At 49.1% G+C, this 19,862-nt stretch overlaps 1 protein-coding gene and 2 pseudogenes across 4 annotated transcripts in view; all 3 read left to right on the top strand.

The window, feature by feature from the left end:
• LOC148110497 (uncharacterized) overlaps positions 1-3,478 on the top strand; it is a 40,874-nt gene extending 37,396 nt beyond the window's left edge. For both annotated transcript variants that reach the window (XR_015727390.1, XM_087869532.1), the window contains one exon: positions 242-3,478. Coding sequence is in view for 1 of the 2 variants with exons in the window: in XM_087869532.1 (XP_087725658.1) it covers positions 242-297 (56 nt within the window). In the remaining variant the exon portion in view is untranslated. The remainder of the gene's footprint in view (positions 1-241) is intronic.
• Positions 3,479-3,541: 63 nt separating this feature from the next.
• Positions 3,542-13,549, top strand: LOC148110498 (thyroid receptor-interacting protein 11 pseudogene; annotated as a pseudogene).
• Positions 13,550-13,560: 11 nt separating this feature from the next.
• Positions 13,561-19,862, top strand: part of LOC148110499 (thyroid receptor-interacting protein 11 pseudogene) — a 157,759-nt pseudogene continuing 151,457 nt past the window's right edge. For both annotated transcript variants that reach the window (XR_015727425.1, XR_015727424.1), the window contains exon 1: positions 13,561-18,202. The product of XR_015727425.1 is annotated as a thyroid receptor-interacting protein 11 pseudogene, transcript variant X3 (transcript). The remainder of the gene's footprint in view (positions 18,203-19,862) is intronic.

The raw sequence follows: 19,862 nt of genomic DNA on the forward strand, positions 1-19,862 counted from the left end.
GGCAATTCGAGTTGGGTTCTCTTACAAGGAAAAGAGACCTAATCAAGGAGAGAACATTGAAAGTCGTGCTTACAGATGGGAGGAAAGGCCCTGCTCCAATTTCCTTCTGGTCTGTTTGTTTGGTTTTGGTACCTCTGTCCATTCACTCAGAGTGGAGTGTTGCTCACTGTATTAGCTGTCCCTCTCTAAACACTTGTCTCATCGTCTATAATTATTTCTTGCTTGTCTGTCTCTTCCACAGATCTATTGAGCCCCTTCAGGGCAGAAACTGGATTGTGTTCACTTGTGATTCTTTAATACCTTGAACAGTACACAGTGTGGCCTCCATAAGTGCCCCTTGATGAATCAGCCATCCTAATTCTCTTCTTTGGGACCCCCCTGTCATGAGACCACCACATAGCCTCATGTCTGTGATACACAAACCATCTTCTGAAACACGCTCATCCTCCCATTGTAAACACATCACATCATGAGAACTCCCTCCTTGCAGCCATTCCTAATTCTCCCCCATGTTCGTCCCATGGAACCTCACTGTGCGGTTGCTGACAAGGTCCTTGTTCTTGGGAAGACAACATGGCCTTTTATGAATGGATAACACACACGATGGGCGTGCCATTCACACATACGACTTCACTCATGGGCGAAGGGGACCTACGCTTTCTAGCCTTCCTCTTGAGTGCAGTGCACTCAGAATCCCACTTCTGATGTCTGCCAGTAACACGATAACACAGAATCACAATTCTAGGCTCTCTCCTGGTTCCGTGTTTTCTCCCTCTGCCTTGACAATGACCGGAGTGGAAGGAATACAGATATATCGAGGAAATCGACAGCAGTGAAGCAAAAGCTTCCCCAGAAAAACAGTTTTGACTTTGGGAGCATAACTGCCACACCCTTCATAGCTCTGTAATAGCCTCGGCTTCCACTGGCATCGAGCAATAAAGATTTTCAGAGTCAAAGGTCAGGGCCAGAATTACAGTCCCAGTATGAATCACCACTGACTCTATCCAGTTTTCATTTTCCCATACTTGGGCTCACACCGCCAGGGCGATCTGGTAGGAACTAGATTTACACTGGATTTGATAGTCTTTGTGGAGTTTCTACCCTGTGCTAGGCACGACAGCAGACCCTGGGAGATGAAAGAGAAAGACAGCAAGGGCTCTCAAGGCATTTTGTTTACTGGAGAACAATAACAAGTAAAGAGGCCACTGCATCATAGAAAACCAGGTGCTGTGTGGACTTAGGAACGTTCCCCGGGATGGGGCCATCCATTCTCTGTCGGAGCATCAGGGAAGGCCTTTTAGAGGCAGACACCTTGGCCTGGAGAGCTGAAGAATGAGTAGGAGGCAGCTACAGGGCTGGTGTGGTGAAAGGAACTCCGGAGAATCTCAGGTAGAGGCTAAGAGGTAAGAATGCTCGGCCTGCTCCATAAACTAGAAGTGGGGCACGTATGGCCAGAATCCAGGTGTGAAGAGAGAAGCTGCTACAGAGGAAGCTGGGGCCAAAGAGAGGCCGACTAGCTTGGTAGCTTGAAAAGGCCCAGAACTGGGGCCCCTGGGTGGCTGAGTTGGTGAAGGCTCTGCCTTCGGCTCAGGTCATGATCCCAGGGTCCTGGGATAGGGCCCCAGGTCAGGCTCCGTGCTCAGTGGGGAGCCTGCTTCCTCCTCTCCCCCTGCAGCTCCCCCTGCTTGTGCTCTTTCTCTGTTAAATAAAATTAAATAAATAAATAAATAAATACCTCAGAACTTTGCACAAAAAAAGCAAACACCCCTTTCCTGATACAGTATATAAAGAGGCCAGAATGACAACATGACAAATCAGTCTTGACAGTCATTGAATATTGATTTTACAAGGCATGTTACTAAGAATGCAAAGGGAGGCGGGGGTAAGAAAGCTCACAAGGAATTATCTTAGGATTCATTTACAGATTCTCTGTTGAATCATTGGCCCCCACTCCTGCAGAGGGAGCAGAAGGACAAAGCACAGGCTGATACCCTGTGACATTCCTCCAGGAAACTTCCAACTATCTTAATGTTAATACCTTGCTAGAAGGGAAAACAACCTTAACCTGACAATGGCAAGGTCTCCAGTATCCTCTTTAGCATAGGAAAGTTCTTTTGAAGCCATCCCTTTTCTTTCCCTCTCCCAACTCCCAAGTATGTAATCAGTTGCCCCCACAACTATTACAGCAGCTCTTTCTGCCCAGGGATCCTGTCCCAGTGCTTTAAGAAAACCAGCATTTTGCCTTAAAGACGTCTCAGGAATTCTTTCTCGGGCGTTGGCTCGAGATCTCAGCCCACCAAACCTCACCTGCCTTCCAAAACTACATCACTACTATCCTGTCTACCTCCCGCTGGGCATTATTTCTATCATTTCCTACAAATGAGAGAAAAGTAGGCAGCACTAGGCTTAGGGGACAGGCATCAACTCTGGCAACAGGATAAATGCACACTAAGGTAATAGGGTGGGGTAGCAACACAATTAAACAACAAAACTAAGCCACTAAGCAAAAAGTTATGGTGGGGGGGGGACCCAAACCTTAAACAAGGAAACTGAAGAAATGGGAGGGGAAGTCAAAGTATTTTGGTACAGACACACACACGGAACTATCCGCACGTGTTCTGGCCAAGTCAAACTCCCCCTTTGACCCAACTTTTGGAAAAAAAGAAGCAAGAGCTGTGGAAGACTCACACCTTCATGTCTCTGCCCAGCAAAAACAGTCACTAGGTCCAGTACAGCTAACTGCCCTAAAAGACCTTGAAAGATGTGTCCCAGATACCTGGGCACATGACAGTCACCTCCAGGACCTCTCAAAACCACCAGTGGTTCCTGTTCCAACAGCCTGGTGGTCTGCAAACCCTGGTGTCTTCTGTCATTTCATAATGGAGAATGTTTCCTGTCAAGCATGAAAACAGTCCCCAAGAAACCTGGAGAAGGATCTGCTTCCAAATCCAAAGGGAGAAGGGCTTTTTAAAAAGCTATTAAAGAGCTAAACTAAAAGTCGGCCCAAGGCGTTTCCACAATTCTTTCCACCCAGTTCCCAATTTGTCAATATCAAAAACTTGGGCAGTCCGGTCCATAGGGGCCCGGGTTTGGGAACAGCAACACCTGTACAGCCCCTGCATGGACCACCGAAACTCCCTGGGCGCATCGGATGGGCTCTGATCATCCCTTCCTTATTTACTGCCATCAGGCACTTGGACGTGGAGGGTCCGCAGCAGCAGGGCGAACCTGAAAGGCTGAGGACGCCACCCCCAGAGCACAGCGTCCGCCTGGCCTCAGGCACAAGGGTTACCTGAGTTTTCACCCGGGGCAAACCCCGGGGGAGGTCAGGGGAAGGCCGGGGGAGGTCAGGGGAAGGCTCGAGTCCACTCCCTCCTGGGCGATGCTCTGCGGGCCTAGACAATGGGCGGCGGGATGACAACCCACCCCGCTGCTCCCCGGGGGCTCTGGCGCTGGCCCAGAGCTGGGCTCCAGGTCGCGACGTGGCGCAGCCCGGTCCCAGATCCCGCGTGCTGCAAGGGATGGAGCGCGCGGCCCAGAAAACAGCCGGCCCTGCCGAGGCGGCCAGGCCAGCGTCCCCAATCGGCTCATCCCATGCCAACCCAGATCGGCGCACTCGCCTACCCGCGGTCTAGCTGGCCCCTGCGTCATGCAGTTGGATTGCTTCTTCCTGGTGGAGGCGGCTGACCAAGGGGCTTGGGCAGGGCAGCTTGGGAACCGCTCCAAGGGCTGCATCACCTCAGGGCCCAGGCGGCTGTGGAGCTGTTCCTGGACGGGAGCCCCGCCCTCTCTGCCTCTCATCCAGTGGCACCGCCCACCGGGGGCCTTGTGGGACCAGGCAAGGGGTGTGGTTCCCAGCCCCTCCTCCACCCAAGGCCTGAACCCCAGGCCTCTCTGTGAGATGCCAGGAGCCCCCTATCCAGCACGGTCTTCGCCACCGCCCGCGACCCCCTCCCCGGTCTAGGCCGCACACCTGCGGGAGGCAGTTGATGGGTCACAGCGCTCCCGGCCGCCAGTGAACCAGCAAACCCAGGAGTGGGACTCACTGTCCCCGCAGGCTAACGAGGCAGGGAGGGACAGGTCACTCTGGAGCCTCTGGAGGTTGGAAATGCCCAAAGTCTCTTGAGCGCCATGCCTTACACGTGTGTAGACATTTGTCAAATGCACCTAGGACCTTCACTCCTAGGTGGATGGGTGCGTGGGACTGTGTACCTTTCACCTCCATTAAAAAGATTCGGTTGCGTGGAAAGCACACGCGAAAGGAGTTTGTGTACTGTGATACCACTTAGGGGGAAAGTCGAGAGCCAAGTGAATTTTGTGTGGGCAGGCACCTGGGGGCGGTGAGGCAGGAGCATGCACTTGGGACCCGCCCAGGACCGCCTTGAAAGCGGGGGAAGAAGCGGAAGGGGCCCAGCCCTGGCGTGAGAAGTCGTGGGGATGAGCGGCTGGGACCGGGACCAGTGGCCAAAGACGGCCTTGGGAAAGACCAAGGCCTTGGCCTTTCCTAAGAACCTGGCCTGCAGAGGGGAGGGGGGCCGGGCCCACGCAAGCGTTGCCTAGAAACGCTTATTGTCTTGGGATTCTTAGGCTCGCGCAGGCAGGGGTTCTGGGACACTTGGCGGGGTAGTCCGACTGCACTGGACGCTTTTTCACAGCGGACCAGGACAGTTTTATGACCCGCAGAGATGTTGCCTTGGGTTGGTGGCCTGGGCTCTGGCCTAGACCATTCCCCAGGGGAAGTGGATGGCAGAGAGCCTTGCTTCACCAGCCACATTGATTTCACTGGGCACGTGGGAAAGGGAACTTCCACTGGCGAGGAGATGGACTTCGCGGACCTCATCACATCACAGGCACAAATCAACAGACTCCTGAAGGACATCGAAACACTGGAGGCTGAGGTTAGTCACTGGAGGCGTTTGTCTCAGTCGTCATCAAAGATACTAGACTCCAGTGAAATTTGGAAACTGAAGACCACCATCAGGGACCTAGAACAACAACGGATGAAGAAGCTAGACGAACACCAACTTGAAGTATCGGTATTACAGAGTCTCCACAAGAAGCAACTGGCCGACGTCATTGAGAGGCACCGCCAACAACTACGTGAGTATGAGCAAAGGGAAAGTGAGCTTGGACGGGTGGAGCAACAACTTGCAGAGATGGAGCGGCTGAACGACAATCTGAAGAACGTTGCTTCTGATGTCAGAGCAGAAAACCAGAAGTTGGTTTTGGCACTCCAAGATGTAAGACACCAGCTGGAAGAATCGATTCTCCGTCACAACGAGGAGTGTCTGGAAAACAACATTGCTGTGAGGGCTTTAAAGATCGAAAAAGGGCGGTTAGTAGCGAAATTGTGTCGGACTGAGAAGAAGGCGTTGGAAGAGAAGAGGAAGTACAAGCAAACCATCAAGAAATTGTTACCTTTAGAGCATGCACGTTTGATTCAACTCATGCAAGAGAAAGACCTGGAACTATTCCACCTCCAAAAGAAGATCGAGCAGATGGACGCCGACCACAGAGAAACCAAGGACATGCTGTCCTCTGCTTTGGAGGAGCAGAAGCAATTGACACAGGTCATTAAAGAAAAAGCCTCAAGAAGCAATGACCTTTTAGAGCAAACCGTGGAGGACAAAGACATGCGTCTCACCTCCGTGACCGCCGAAAATCATCATCTGAAAGAAGAACTGGAGCGCCTGAGACAACAGAGTCGCCCTGTACCTGTGGTTGACCCTAAAATCCTCGAACTGGAGTGTGAAGTCTTCCAACTGAACGAGTTAAAAGATGACCTCGAGGAGGAAGTAAAGGAACAACAGAAGATCATTCACAACCAGCAGCAGGGGAAGATAAGACTGCTTCAGTCTCTACAGGAGCAGAAGCAGAAAGTGGACCATCTTCAATCCCAGCAGGAGCAGCTGCATATTGAACGCGCTCAGCTCCTTGCAGCGAAAGACCAGGAGATTCAGAATTTGCAAGACACATTAGACCAAATGAAAGCCCAGCTGCCTGACAAAAGCCAGCACATTGCAGCAGAGCACTGTGACGACGTTCAAGTCACAAGCAGTCAGCCTCTTCCTAGAGAGAATGGAAGTGAGAAGCTTGATCCATCTAAAGACGAAACTCAAAGATCAGTCCAAGGAATAAAAGAGCAAGAAGTGGAGATGAAGCTTCTAACTGAACAGAACATCCGATTGACCGAACACATCGATCGGGTGTCCAAAGAGGAGATTGGTAAACTAACTCAGATTATCCAGCAGAAGGATTTGGAGATCGAGGGTCTTTCCAGCAGAATCTCTGCAGCTTCTCAGCGCCAGCACGTGGACGTGGAGCGACTTCAGCAGCAATTGCAAGAGTGTGCTTCGAAAAGCGACCAAGTGTTGGCTGTCTTAAATGAGAAAACGAGGGAGAATAGCCATCTGACAAGGGAGTATCAGAAAATGACAGAGAGACTTGCTGCCAAAGAAGCAGAGCTCCAGAGGATGCAAGAGGAAAATCGGAAACTGTCCCCGAGAATTGAATGTAGTGGTCAGGAGATGTTTAGAGAAACGATTCAGAATTTATCACACATTATTCGAGAAAAAGACCTCGAAGTGGATGCCTTAAGTCAGAAATGTCAGACTTTATTGACCATCCTGCAGACCTCCAGCACTGGTGATGAGGTTCGCGGCGTTCACATCGATCAGTTCAAGGAGCTTCTGCGGGAACGGGACACGTTCAAACAGCGAGTGAAGATCATGGAAGAGTGGAAAGAGCAGGTGATGACCACGGTCGAAAACATGAAGCGGGAGGCATCCCAGCTTCAGAGCGATCTTCGCCAGCTCCAGGCGCGGGCTTGCACTGGCAGCGAGGAGGATTCCAAACTGCAGGCGACCTCTATGGACCTGATCCAGACTTACAGAGGCAAGGAAATAACCTTAGAACACTTAGAGAAAGACCTGGCACGAATTCAGCTCAGCATCGGGGAGAATTGCCACGCCAAGGATCTCCTCTTAGGGAAACTGGACGCGATTTTCCTGCAGCCCTCCCCTGACTCCTCAGAGCCAGCGGACTCTCTGAAGGCCGTGACATCTGACGTAGTGAGCCAGTCTTCTCAGTTGCGCCAAGAGGAGGTAGAAGAGCTAAAAAAATCAATGCAAGAAAAAGATACAATGATTCGAACCCTCCAGGAAGAGAAGCAGAGATGGATGGATTCCGTGTCGGCCGCGTCCCCAGGAGAAGGCAAACAACAGGAACACGGGGATTCCGACATGGAGCCGCTGAAGGAGAAACAGGCCGTTCTGCAAAACTTCATTCCGGATCAAGAGCTCCGACTGCAAGCGAAAAGTGAGGGATTGCTTTCTTTGCAGGAGAACTTCAGTAGCCAAGTGAGTGAAAATGACCTTTTGAGGCAGGCAGTCACCGATTTGAAGGAGAGACTAGCAGATTTTGAAACGGATGTGTGTCAACTGAAAGAGGAAAATGCAAAGCTCGTGGAAACGTGTAGAGAAAAGGAAATGGAAAATCAGGCCTTGCAAGAGACCAACAGGCGGCTTTCCATGCTGCCGAGAGAGGAGGAATCCCAGTCCGCTGCGGTGGAAGCGAAGGCACTTGCTTTGGAGCAAGTTTTGCGAGGGAAAGAAGAGGGCGAGACCAGGGAAGCGAAGCGGCTCGTCGATGCAGTTGCATCCGTGCAGGACCAGACAGTTGTGTGTCCACAGGAGAGAGAGGAAGTCCTGCTGACACTGACACAGAAACAAATGGAAACCTGTGCCCTCCAGAAGGAGGTGCACCATTTACGGGAGAGAGAATCACGCCTCACCCAGGAGCTGGAGAGACGGCGTCACGTCGCTTCAGAAGCCGAAGATTCTCGTCGCCGCGAAGCTTTGGTCTCAGAAGGCAAAGTGGCTCAACTCAGAGAGGAAGTGACGGTCTTGCAGGGAAAGCTCGTTTTGTCTTCCACGGCCTTGGAAAACGCGAGCCATCGAGCCAGTGTGCAGGTGCAGTCGCTGCGGGAGCAATTGCACATGGTCACCCAGCAGAAAGAGGAAGCCGCCTTCCAGCTTGCAGCCTCCCAGGAGGAAGGGAGGCAGTACGGTCACGTTCTAGCCGCCCTCAAGCTGGAACTCGCCGAGTGGATGGAAAAGGCAGACAGCCTAGAAGGGAAACTGAAGTCATTGCAGGGACGCTTCCAGAAAGCAAAGGCTGACTTGGGTCTGAAGGAAGACCAGCTCCAAGAAGTCAAGAAACAGAACGAGGTCCAGCAGGAAGTCCTGGAGGACACCCAGAAGAAACTGATGGACTTAGTAAGTAAGTCCGAAGGCATGGTGGACAAAACCCTCCTGAGGAGACTCTTCGTGGGCTCTTTGCAAGCACCTGATGCCGACCGGCAGGAAGCCTTAAGGTTGATGGCAGGCACGCTGGGGATCCAAGAAGACCAGATGCGCCAGCTGTTCAGTGAAAGGCCAGGTGGGGTTACCAGCTGGGTGACTGGGGGGCCTGGATCCAGAAGCGCCCCCAACACACCCGGGAAACCAAGTCACCGAGCTATGGCCAACAATTCTTTTTCAGGACTTTTCGTCCAGTTTCTAGAAGCGGAATCACATTCAGCTTCTCCACCACCTAAACCCTCTGCTTATGCCGTGAAGCCCCCAGATTCAGGAGGAAGGGGAAAAGTGGCTAAGAAACAAGGCCCACAACATCTGAACACTGCCCTAGGATCCACAGCCCGAAAAAAAGATGTGAAGCCCCGCACCACAGCTGTGTCTCTCATTACCCCCCCAGGACCAGAAACGGATGGATCGGAGCACCTTCTTCTAAATGCTGTCACTGATGCTTTCCCCACATACACGCCCCAAATACTGTCACCTGCCACGAAGGTTGGAATGGCGGCCACAGGCCCCTCAAAGAAATAGACGATTCTCAAGCCGGAGAGGAGACGGCTCTTTGAAGAGCGCAAGTCACTCTGTGTGTCTACCTTAGCCCAAAATGGCCTTTTGCAAAACGTAATATATTTGCAGTTTTGCTTTCAGCTTAATAAAAATATTCTTTTATGACTTAACAAGAACAGAGGTCTTTTAATGACTGCAGAGGTATTCCCCAAACTGAAAACAGTGGTGACTTCTTATGAGAGTAGACATTGGTGGGGTTGGAGGCTGTGGTCCAAGGATACTTCCAATATTGTTTGTAATGCTGTAATGTTTTCACAAGGAGCAGGTATCTACATATACCCTGGGTAAGGAACACATCAACTGGTTTTAATGTTCCGAACTTACCAAAGACACGAACACACACACCTCGTACGAGAAACAAGGTGAACAGCGTGAAAGTACAAGATGCGTACAATCAAAAAAAAATGTAAATTTGCTTTACTCAGCTAAGTCCCATTTCTCTCTCTTTTTTTTTCATTTTTAATTGTTGTTCCATTTGTTTTTCTGTTGCCTAGGAAATCACTCTATGGGTAACGGGATTTCTCTCCGGCCTTTTAGAAATATATGTGTATTTGCCTATTTGGGAGTATAGTATTTTCTGACTTTTTTTTTTTTAAATCACTCTGCCTTAGAGATCTTCCAAAATGTGAATGAATTCCAATTTGTTCTTTAAAAGAAAACCCAGCATTTTATGGATATACCCTAAATTATTTAACTAGCTCTTATCATCAGGATTTAAGCGATTTTTATTCCAAATGTCCATGATGGACTGCCTAGTCCATTTTCTCAAAAGCCACTCCAAATCTTCATTTGCAGTTCAAGGCTAATTGCTCCATTGTATGCAGGAAACCATCCATTCAGACTTCTTTGCATTTTTACTTTAAGGTTTTACTTGTTTATTTGCCACAGAAAGTAGGGGAAGAGCACAGGCTGCAGGAGCTGCAGAGGGAGAGGGAGAAATAGGCCCGCAGCTGAGCAGGGAGCCCTATGTGGGGCTCAATCCTGGGACCCTAGGATCGTGACCCGAGCCAAAGGCAAACACACAACCAACTGAGCCACCCAGGTGCCCCAATACTGAGTCTTAATCTGAGGTTTTCCGTCACAGTGGATTCTACTGTCTCCATGTCAATTTCAACCCGCACTGAGACTTTTAAGGTGTAGGACAGGTGCTTCCCTAGGAAGTGAAGTTGGCACCCGAGCAAGAGTGAGAGGCGGTCGTCAAAACCAAATGTATCAATTCCATTGATGTTCACTCAGTTGATCCCATGGGAATCTCCAGGTGTCCAAGGGTAGAAGGAAGGGCTGACGTCCTCCAGCACCATGGAGTCTGGCAATGGACTGTGGACAGAGGCAGCCACCCCCAGCCTCAGGTAGGATAAGCTGACTTTGGCTTCAGCCTGTAGCAAGAAGGCCTTGCTAACCATATTGAGCTCGTGGGCGGTACCATGACCCACGGAATAACAGACAGCTGGATATGAACGCTCAGAATCCGTGAGAGTCTCTATTTCCAGGAGAGCCCAGTGCATGGCCAGCAATTGTTGCTTTCATGGTCTATAACCCAGGGCCAACGAGGGTCGTTTCTTGCATTGGGAACCCATGGACAATTTACAGATACCATGGGTGGTCCAGGGACTCCAGAAAGTGGGAGAGGAGGTTGCTAAAGCCTTTTCACTAGGGCACTAACAGGGGATTTTTTAAAAAGTTTATTTATGTGTTTGAGAGAGAACTTGAGCTGGCAGAGGAGTCCAAAGGAGAGGGAGAAACAGGCTCCCCACTTAGTAGGGAGCCGAATGTGGGGTTCTATCTCAGGACCCCGAGATCATGACCTGAGCCAAAGGCAGACGCTTCACCAACTGAGCCACCCAGTCCCCCCTAACAGGGGATTTTAACTTGGACCGATCCTAGAGCCTTTTGTTGAGGGGAGCCCCACCCAACGTGGGCTCATTTACAAGTAACAGCATAAATGGGTTTCAGTAAAATTTATAAACAAGAAATAAGTTGTGTCCAGAACCCAAAAAATACTGAGCGATGTTGGACTCGTATGTCCTTTTTTCTTTTTAAAGATTTTACTTAGTTACCCGAGAGAAAGCGCAGAAGAGTGAGTGCACAAAGGGTGGGTGGGGCAGAGGGAGAGGGAGAAGCTGGCTTCCCAGTGAGCAGGGAGCCCTATGTGGGGCTTGTTCCCAGGATCCTGGGATCATGACCTGAACCATGGCAGACACTTAACCCACAGAGCCACCCCAGCGCCCCTGCACTTGTATGTCCTTAACAAGTGTGTCAAACAAATGTCCTCACAGTAGGATGTCACAAAAGTGATGTCATACCTATCTTCCTGGAGAAAGATGGGTGCAGTAAGTTCCTGCCCTCAAGGATTGTGTGTGATAACAGTGTGGTTTGGGTGCCCTGTGCATAACAAGGTAAAACATGTCCCCTTCAAGTTCAAGATGTTGAAATAGGCACTGAACAGAACATATTGGCCAAATATATAATAGCAAAATATTTACCACTTTTAAATTTGTTGGTCTCCCTTGTGAGTTTTATTTTTAAAAGATCTTATTTATTTTAGAGATTGAGAGAGAGAGAGAGAGAGAGTAAAACAGGGGGGAGGTGAGGGGCAGGGGGAGAGAGAATCCCAGGTTGATTCCACCCTGAGCACAGAGTCCAGCAAGAGGCTCAATCCTATGACTCTGATATCATGACCTGTGCCGAAAGTTTAACTGACTGTGCCACCCAGCTGCCCCTAGGCGGTCTCAGAGTTTTAATGGGACCAGGGTATATTCTAATCAGGTATGGTAAGAAAGGAAGATATAGAAATAACTGTCACAAAGGAAGAAGCTCTTTAGAAACACAGATCCCAAGAAAGGAGGTCATGAGAGCCATGAAGGGCCATCCAGGGAAGCACCAGGGTCAGTCAGGAGAAAGAGGGAGTGAAGGGAAAATGTGGGCAAGAGCCTTCACTGTGGTTTCCACGGGAAGGGACAGGTGAGGCAGGGTGAGCAGATTTAAGACTGGTTAGTTGGAATAATTTCAGTGGGCCTGGGCCACAGTGGTGTCTGGAGTAGTCTGTCCCTGCCCTGGGGTGATCAGGGTAGGGGATGGTGGCCCAGAGTGTAAGAGCTTCTTAGAGGGAGTGGTTGGGGGCAAAGGCCCTGAATTGGTTGGTTTACATGTGAAAGGTGTGCTCAGAGGCAAGCTGTGGACCATCTCCAAAAATTAACTATGCCTGTCAGGGACAGTCCCTCCAAAGTCACCAAGGCCTGAGATGTCAAAGCATTAAATACAGAAGCTAGAGAATGCAGTTATTTTACTAGTATAACCATCGTTTGAACCCTCGTATTAAGTCCATGAAGGTTAGCCAACCCGTGCATCTTAGCAGACATTAAGTTAATTCAGATTGCATGGTGCACTGGGTGTTATACGCAAGTAATGAATCATGGAACTTTACATCAAAAACTGGGGATGTACTGTATGGTGACTAACATAATATAATAAAAAATATTATTATTAAAAAAAACAAAGCTAATTCAGAATTATTTTGTAGAGGAGAAAAGCCAATTGGCCTCCTTTTATTTTTTGCCATACAAATAATTTTAGTAAATTTGGATTTCCTTTTTTTTGTTTTCTTAAGATTTTATTTATTCATTTGAGAGAGAGCAAGAGGTGTGACAGAGCAGGAGCTAAGGGGAGCTGCAGGGAGAGGCAGAGGGAGAAGCAGACTGACTTCCTGCCCAGCTGGGAGCTTGACATGGGGCTCAATCCCAGAATCCAGGGATCAGGACCCCAGGAGAAGGCGGGCACCTAACCGTCTGAGCCACCCAGATGTCCCTGTAAATTTTGGATTTCCAATTGGGTCAAATTGTGACACTGCATTGAATTAATTTGGGGTGGGGGGGAGGGTTCCATTCCTCCTTATTGTCAGTTTATTTATTCCTGGATTTCCGTAGGGGGCGGGGGAGTGTCTTTTTACGCTGCTCATCTTTCCGTTTTCTCTTCCAGAGAGTCTCCAATCAGTATCATCAGGGTTGGAGCCTCTGTCATGGCAATAGTTGTATGGTTTCAAGTCTCCTGGCTTAAGTCAGGGTGTGAATTGATACCTTCACTGTGCCACAGGGGTGCCGTGGATCTATCCCCCATAACCTTGAGGATCGGGATCTTGTGCTAAGCAGGTTTGGGCAGCGAGTGGTCAGTGAAAGAGCACAGGACCCACAGCCCAGACGCTGATGAAGCAAAACCATCTTCTGCTACAGCCTTTCTCTCCCGTGGACTGCTTCCCCTCCCCACTGTTCCTGCTCTGCAGATTGCCTCAGGATAGTTTTTCATTTCTAGCCACATAAAGTCATGAGTTTTGGGTTCTGTCTCCAATCACACATGGTGCACATGTTCTGGGTGTTTATGGGGAAAGGCAGCTGGGGGGTAGCGCCATGGCTGACTGTCCTCTTCCTGGGGGAATGCCAGTCCATCTCCCCAGTGTTGGAGTCCACAGCCAGGAAGACCATTTTGTCTGTGGCCGCAGTGGGAGCCTTAAGCCTCTCGATCACATCTAGAGTCCTTCGACAGGCTGGGAAGTAACAACACTAAGAGAAATGCAAGTGTGTGGCTGAGAGGGTTGCACTGGGAGAGAAGTGGAACACCAAACACCCCCCCCCCACTTTTGTGTTTCTCATCAGCGCCTGGGCCCTGGGCTGCCATGGATGTGCACCTCAAAATTCTGAGGGCTCAGGAGGACACAGGGTAACAGGGAAAGGAGTGGTAGCTTGGGAGACAGGCAAGGCCACTCCCTTTGCCTGAACCACAGTGCTCATGAGGCAGCCACGGAGCCATTCTTATGTCTCCCTGGGGTCGTGGTCTCCTTCCTTCCACCAACACCAGAGAGGGTCATCCCCAGGACTGTGCTTGGGGTGCGCTTTCCCCAACAGGATCTGCATGTCTGCCCCAGCACTGGCCCAGCTCCCAGTCGGTGGAACTCAAGCACACCAGTCAGCATGTGTGGTTGCGGACCTCAACAGGGAGTCTTGGAGACCCATACAGGCCAGATGCAAGTCACATTCATGGCACCTCACGCCTAGATACAGTCAGTTCACATTGGTTCTCACCTTGTTGGCAAAGATGGGACATTAGTTTGGAAACGGATGGTGACTTCCATTTGAAAAACAGAACAGGAGCTAACACACAAGCTGGCCAGCGATGGCCAGTTCCCTCCCAGATAGTGCTTGTCACCTCTGAGGCTAGTTAGCTAACAAAGGAACAGTTCACGCTGTCCCCATGTCCTCAGTTAAGGTGGGCCACCCTGTTTGTGATGCCACCTGTTTTATTCACCTTCTCCTCAGTTCCCTGGTGAGAGAGAGCTTCCTGTTGCAAACCTGTGGGGATCACCTGACACCCGACAGCTGTGATTGACAGCAGTTCACTAGTCACATATGCTCACAGTGCAGGGGTAGGATCCCCCACACTGTGCAGGGCTGCACAGGGATTGCTCTTGGGAACACAGAGAATAAGCAGGGGCTTGGAAGGCAAGACTTTGTCCTAAAGGTGGAGGGGGGCTGCAAGTCCTGGTTCCGATGGGAGGGTATGAGTGGCTTGCTTGAAGAACTTAGTGGGCTTCTAGGGAACTGAATGCTGCTCCTCAAAAATCAACAGGCACCATGTCTGGTCCCTGTGGTGAGAAGGGTTTTTGTTTAGGAGACCTTACTTTGCATTTGGCCATTTGAGCCCCTCCTTGATTTTCCCAGGCATCAAGACAGCCCTTAGTATGGAATCTTAATTTCAGGCTTATGCCACAAGAGGGTATGAAAAACGAATTCTTCTTAGAACTAATAACAGAGTTTCACGGTGAAACAGTACACAGAATAAACACATACAGTAAGTTGTACTGCTATATACTAGATATGAACATGTGGGCACCACAATCAAACACACTCACAATTAGTAATAAAACTATACTTGGGGATAAATCTAACAAGGCATGTCCAGGAGTCACATGCTGAAAGGTATTTAGCACTGATAAAGGAAATCAAAGATACAAATACATGGAGAGATACACAATACTCATGAATTGTAAGATTAAGCATAGTAAAGATGTTAACTCTCTCCAGATTTTTTTTTAAGATTTTATTTATTTATTTGACAGAGATAGAGACAGCCGGCGAGAGAGGGAACACAAGCAGGGGGAGTTGGAGAGGAAGAAGCAGGCTCGTAGCGGAGGAGCCTGATGTGGGGCTCGATCCCAGAACGCCGGGATCACGCCCTGAGCCGAAGGCAGACGCTTAACCGCTGTGCCACCCAGGCGCCCCTCTCTCCAGATTTATAGAGAGATTTAATGCAATTGCTGTAAAATCCAGTAAGGTTTTCTTTTTTTTTCCTTTTTTGTCGTGATAGATAAGATTATTCAAAAATGTAATGTGGAAAGACAAAGGAATTAGAGTAGTTTCAAAAGCAATTTAATAAAAGAATCATAAAATGGGAACATACAGTGTACCAAGTTTCAAAACTTATTAGATACTTATAATTAGGAAGACAGTGTGTCATCTGCAGGGCACACACACAGATCAATAGAACAGAACAAAGAGCCCAGAAATCGTCCCCACAAATACATCCAACTGATTTTGAAAAAGGTGCTAAAGCAATTCAACTGAGGAAAGATAGCCTTTCAACGGACTGTAGGCATTTAAAGCTGTGATGAGCTCATAGGCCCCAGACTGAGAAAAGAGCACCAGCAGGGAAGGAAGATGGTAGTTTGAGGTCCTACCAGGTGCTGTTGGGAAAGGAGGGATCGTTTGTGCCCAGCTCAGGATGCAAGCTCCAAGCGCTGGGTGTCAGTTTCTTTCATCATTCTGAGTCGAGATCCTCCTGATCCATCAATTCCACAGGCTCCTGGGATTGTCCCGTCAGCTCCCACACTGCAAACCGGGGTCACCCCTAACTGAGCATCCAGTGCTCCAGACTCCATTAGCCTTCCCATTAGCATCATTGTCAGCCTATATGAGGTGGCAAGATGGTTCTCAGTAACTCTGTAAGTACATCCTTCCAGTCCAGCAAAAAAGAGAGCTCTTCTAGCCTAGCCACTCCCTCCCGTTCGACCCTGGCATTCATTCTGATTGGACAAACCCACCACCACCCTCCCCAGCTCTAAAGTATGGTGAGGGTGTTTGTGTGTGTGACCGGCCAGGCCTTGGTAAGTTTCACCATGTTTCAGGCGAGGAGCCTCATCTAATCCACACGGATTGAAAGGAGGGTTTAGTTCTTCATCATTAACTCAGGCTGTTGTAGAAGAAAGAATGCTGGATAGACAGAACACCAAATGCCTACTTTAGCCTCTTGCGGAGAAGTTTCATGGTTAATGCCTGCTTTTTGCTCCAATATGAATGTCCACAGGGGTTTTACATTTCAGATTCTCTTTCCTTGACTTTGTCAGAGGATGCAGATGAGCTGGCAGTGAACGTTCTCTGACATTGTCTCATGACATAGTTGAGGACTACCCCAGTATAGTCTCCTCTTTGGAGGCATCGCACAGCCTGAGTGAGACGCCTGAACTAGCCAGTAACAAACTCCACTCCCGTGTCATAAAGGTCTAGCTCCTTCATCAGCAACTTCTAAAGGAGTTGGGCCTGCCTGCAGGAAGCCTTTGGCGTGGCCCTCAGTGAAAAACGGACCAGTGTCCTCTGAATCAGATTTTTTTTCTGCAGAACAGAGGTGTCCTTTGCTTAGAAAACGACAAGAGGCACATCAATATATCTGCCTCCACCTTCTTCCAATTATTCTCAGCCTCACCATCCACACCTATGGGATTGACACTTTATACTACTTGCCCTTCACACTTACTACTTACTCACACCCATGGAATGTGTCCACTGCCAAGGTAGGAGACTGTGCTCATTCAGTGGTTTGCATTACCCTCTTGGCAGAGGACCACTCAACGAAAGTGGTGTATTTGATCTCACCACTCCCCCTGGCAAGCCTCCCTAAGCTCAGCCTTCTCCACTGTCATTTCTACTTTGGGTATCAATGAGTTCTTGTCCCTCCATTAAATACTAAGTAAGCTTTTGATATCTGATCTTGCCCTAAGATATGTACCCTGACTTTTTATTGTTAGTGTGTGTGTGTGTGTGTGTGTGTGTGTGTGTGTGAGTTCTTAAAGTTTGAGTAGCTCCATTCAGTGCTCCTGACAGAGAAATGGAACATACAAATGCACTTCTTTATTTTTCTAGGAAATGTTTTCTAAGAAGTCCAGTACAAAATATACATATAAGGAACGTCTTAAATATGCATGAAACACATGTGAACCACCCGAACGTGAGAAATGATTGAAGTGCCTATATAATCCTTCTCCTCCAGTGTTCTACCCTCCCCATTCCCTAAATGTCACAGATGTGGTGATTGTTTCCCCTCCCCTCATTCCTTTCTTCTTCTGTATAGTATTTTATCATTTATGTGCATTTACTCTAAACATTCGTTTTGCTTGGTTTGAACTTTTAAAAAATGTTCTATTCCCTTCTTTCACTGAATATTATGTTTCTTAACTTCAGCCATTGATGCTTGTAACTGGCAGCTCTAGTTCGCTTTCACTACTACATAGTTTCCTATTGTAGCAGTTTTCCGCACATTCCTTCCTCCACATTTGAAAGGCGATTATGTGCGCAAAGCCCTTACTTAGCACAACTCTTGGCGCAGAGTCAGCGCTCCATGAACATTTGTTCAGTGGTTGAGACTGAGCCCCGACTCAATGTAACACTAACACTTGTTTCCTCAGGCTGGATTCTCTGCGCCTCGCCCCAATGCTGAGGATCTTGCAGCTCTTCCCCCTCCTGTGAATGACAGAAAATGTTCTGGTGCTCTCCCCGTGCATCCATGACTACAATTCCCGGAATGCATTGCGGTGCCTCTTTACGTCCGTTTCCCTTTACGTCCCGCCCCCAGAGCGATTCTGCATTTAGTGGGCGGGGCTATATTTTTTTAATCCAATGAACCCTTCCTGAGGGGGCGGAGAAATTGTCCAATCAGCGTCTGGGCAGAGTCGCCAATGAGCGGGAAGGTTGTCAGGGCAGTCGACGTATGTGGCGTCCCTAAGCCGCCTCAGCTGAGCGCGGTGAAACCAACCCCTCCTACCTTCTCTGAGGCTGGCTGGTTCCCCTGGCGCCTGCGGAACCCTATTCCGTGTTCCCGGTGGGCACAGCATCCCGGAACCTCCACGGACATGGCCAGTAGCCTGAGGACGCCCTCTTTCACCTCCTGTTCTTCCTCCTCGACAGACACAGACGACGACGACGGTGTGCGCGGCACTTGCAAAGATGCTTCTATGTGCAGAGGTGCCTGCGGGGCGCGGGGTCCCCGGGGGCGTCCCCGGGGGACTGGGGTTTGTGTGGGGGGAGGCGGGCCTGTGTCTCAGGAACTCGCTTGTGCACTAGAAGGTAGCCGTCAAGTCGTGGGCCCCGGGTTTCACACGTGTGAAGTGCCCAGAGCGGGGCTTCATTCGTGGAGGTGATAATTACCTCACCTGTGCTGTGCGCCGGGCCTGGGGATGGCGTGAGTGGGACTCCGGCGCTGAACCAGGTAGATGGGGGCTTGGCCTTCTTGGGGCTAAAGTCTGTCTGCAAGACCGAGGAGAAGCAAATAAGTGTGGTGTTGATGGGGGAGGAAGAGTTCAGGTTCTCCCTCTTGAATAGGTTACTTTCCATTGGGGGTTGTCAGGATCCCCACTGCACCTGAGGTCGGGCCAGTCAAGCGGTGTGTGTGTGTGCGTGTGTGTGTAGGGGGGGCATGGTCTGCCTAGGAGCACGTAATATTGGTGTGCAGAGCCAGTACTTTTCAGAGCTCTTGCATGTTTGCCGCAAGAGTCTACATTCTTAGGGGTTTAGTGGGGCAGCGTTGTGAGCACAGATAAGTGTGACAAGTCGGAAAGCACGAGGCTGGAGTGTACTTCATTCATTGGTTCACTCAACAGAAATTGTTGAGAGTGTACTTTGTGGTTGACCCTTTCTTTTGGGTGGGTGGTGGGTATTCAGTGACGGGGAACACATGATAAATAGGACTGGCATGGTGCATGATGTAGTTACCACCTGGCTGGAAAAGACAGGAAGCAAATAATTACCCATGATATACATAATTACCGCTTTGCTTTGAGTGCTGAGAAATACAGTGTGCATTAGAGGTTGTAATTTAGGCAATACCATATAAGCTGAGAACAGAAGGCTAAGAATAAACAGGGATGTGGGGGGGGGGAGTGTTCCCTTAGAATAGGAGAGGAGTGTGAACTATTAAAGGAATTGAGAGAATGTCCTTGAAGCTGGGGACATGTAGGGACTGTAGGTTGGGGAAAGCCAATGTTTGGGGTTAAGACTTGCACTTTTTGTAGGTTCTTGGACACTAAGCGTAGTGATTGAAACATGGAGTCCAGAGCCAAGCTGATCCTAGCTCTGCCACTTATGAGCTGTGTTACTAAACCATTCTGCATCTCAGTTTCCTGATTTGAGAAATGGGGATGATGATAATCCCTCTTCACACATGACTGTGAAGATTAAATGATAGTTAACATTAATAAAACACTTAGAGCCATGTCTGGCATGTAGTAGGTGTTAGTGGTGGTTGATTCAAGAAATAGATGAATACATCTCTAAGTATTGAAGACTTGGAGGCAGTGTGTGGTGAAATTTGTGAAGGCTAATGGCTTCCACCCAACTTCATTTCTTCTCCAGCATTCAGGTGCTGTTGACCACGTGTGTCACACTGTTGAATTAGAAATAATTTTTCTCATATTGACTGTTATTTGCTAAGAGAATCTGAAGTGCCATCGATGTGATCAGAGAGAGAGAATACTTTTCAGTACGATGTTACGATTAGGTTTATTTAAAATTTATTGGTACTATTGATTATTTAATATTTGTTGGTAACTGTTTTTGCAAAGTTGCTTACTTAAAAAAAAGTAAATTGACCGTAGAGTAATTCAGACACAGAATAAGGACAGAGAAG

Source organism: Ursus americanus, chromosome 2 (genome assembly GCF_024610735.1).
Source record: "Ursus americanus isolate L20-20 chromosome 2, mUrsAme1.1.p, whole genome shotgun sequence".
In the NCBI taxonomy this organism is placed as follows: domain Eukaryota; kingdom Metazoa; phylum Chordata; class Mammalia; order Carnivora; family Ursidae; genus Ursus; species Ursus americanus.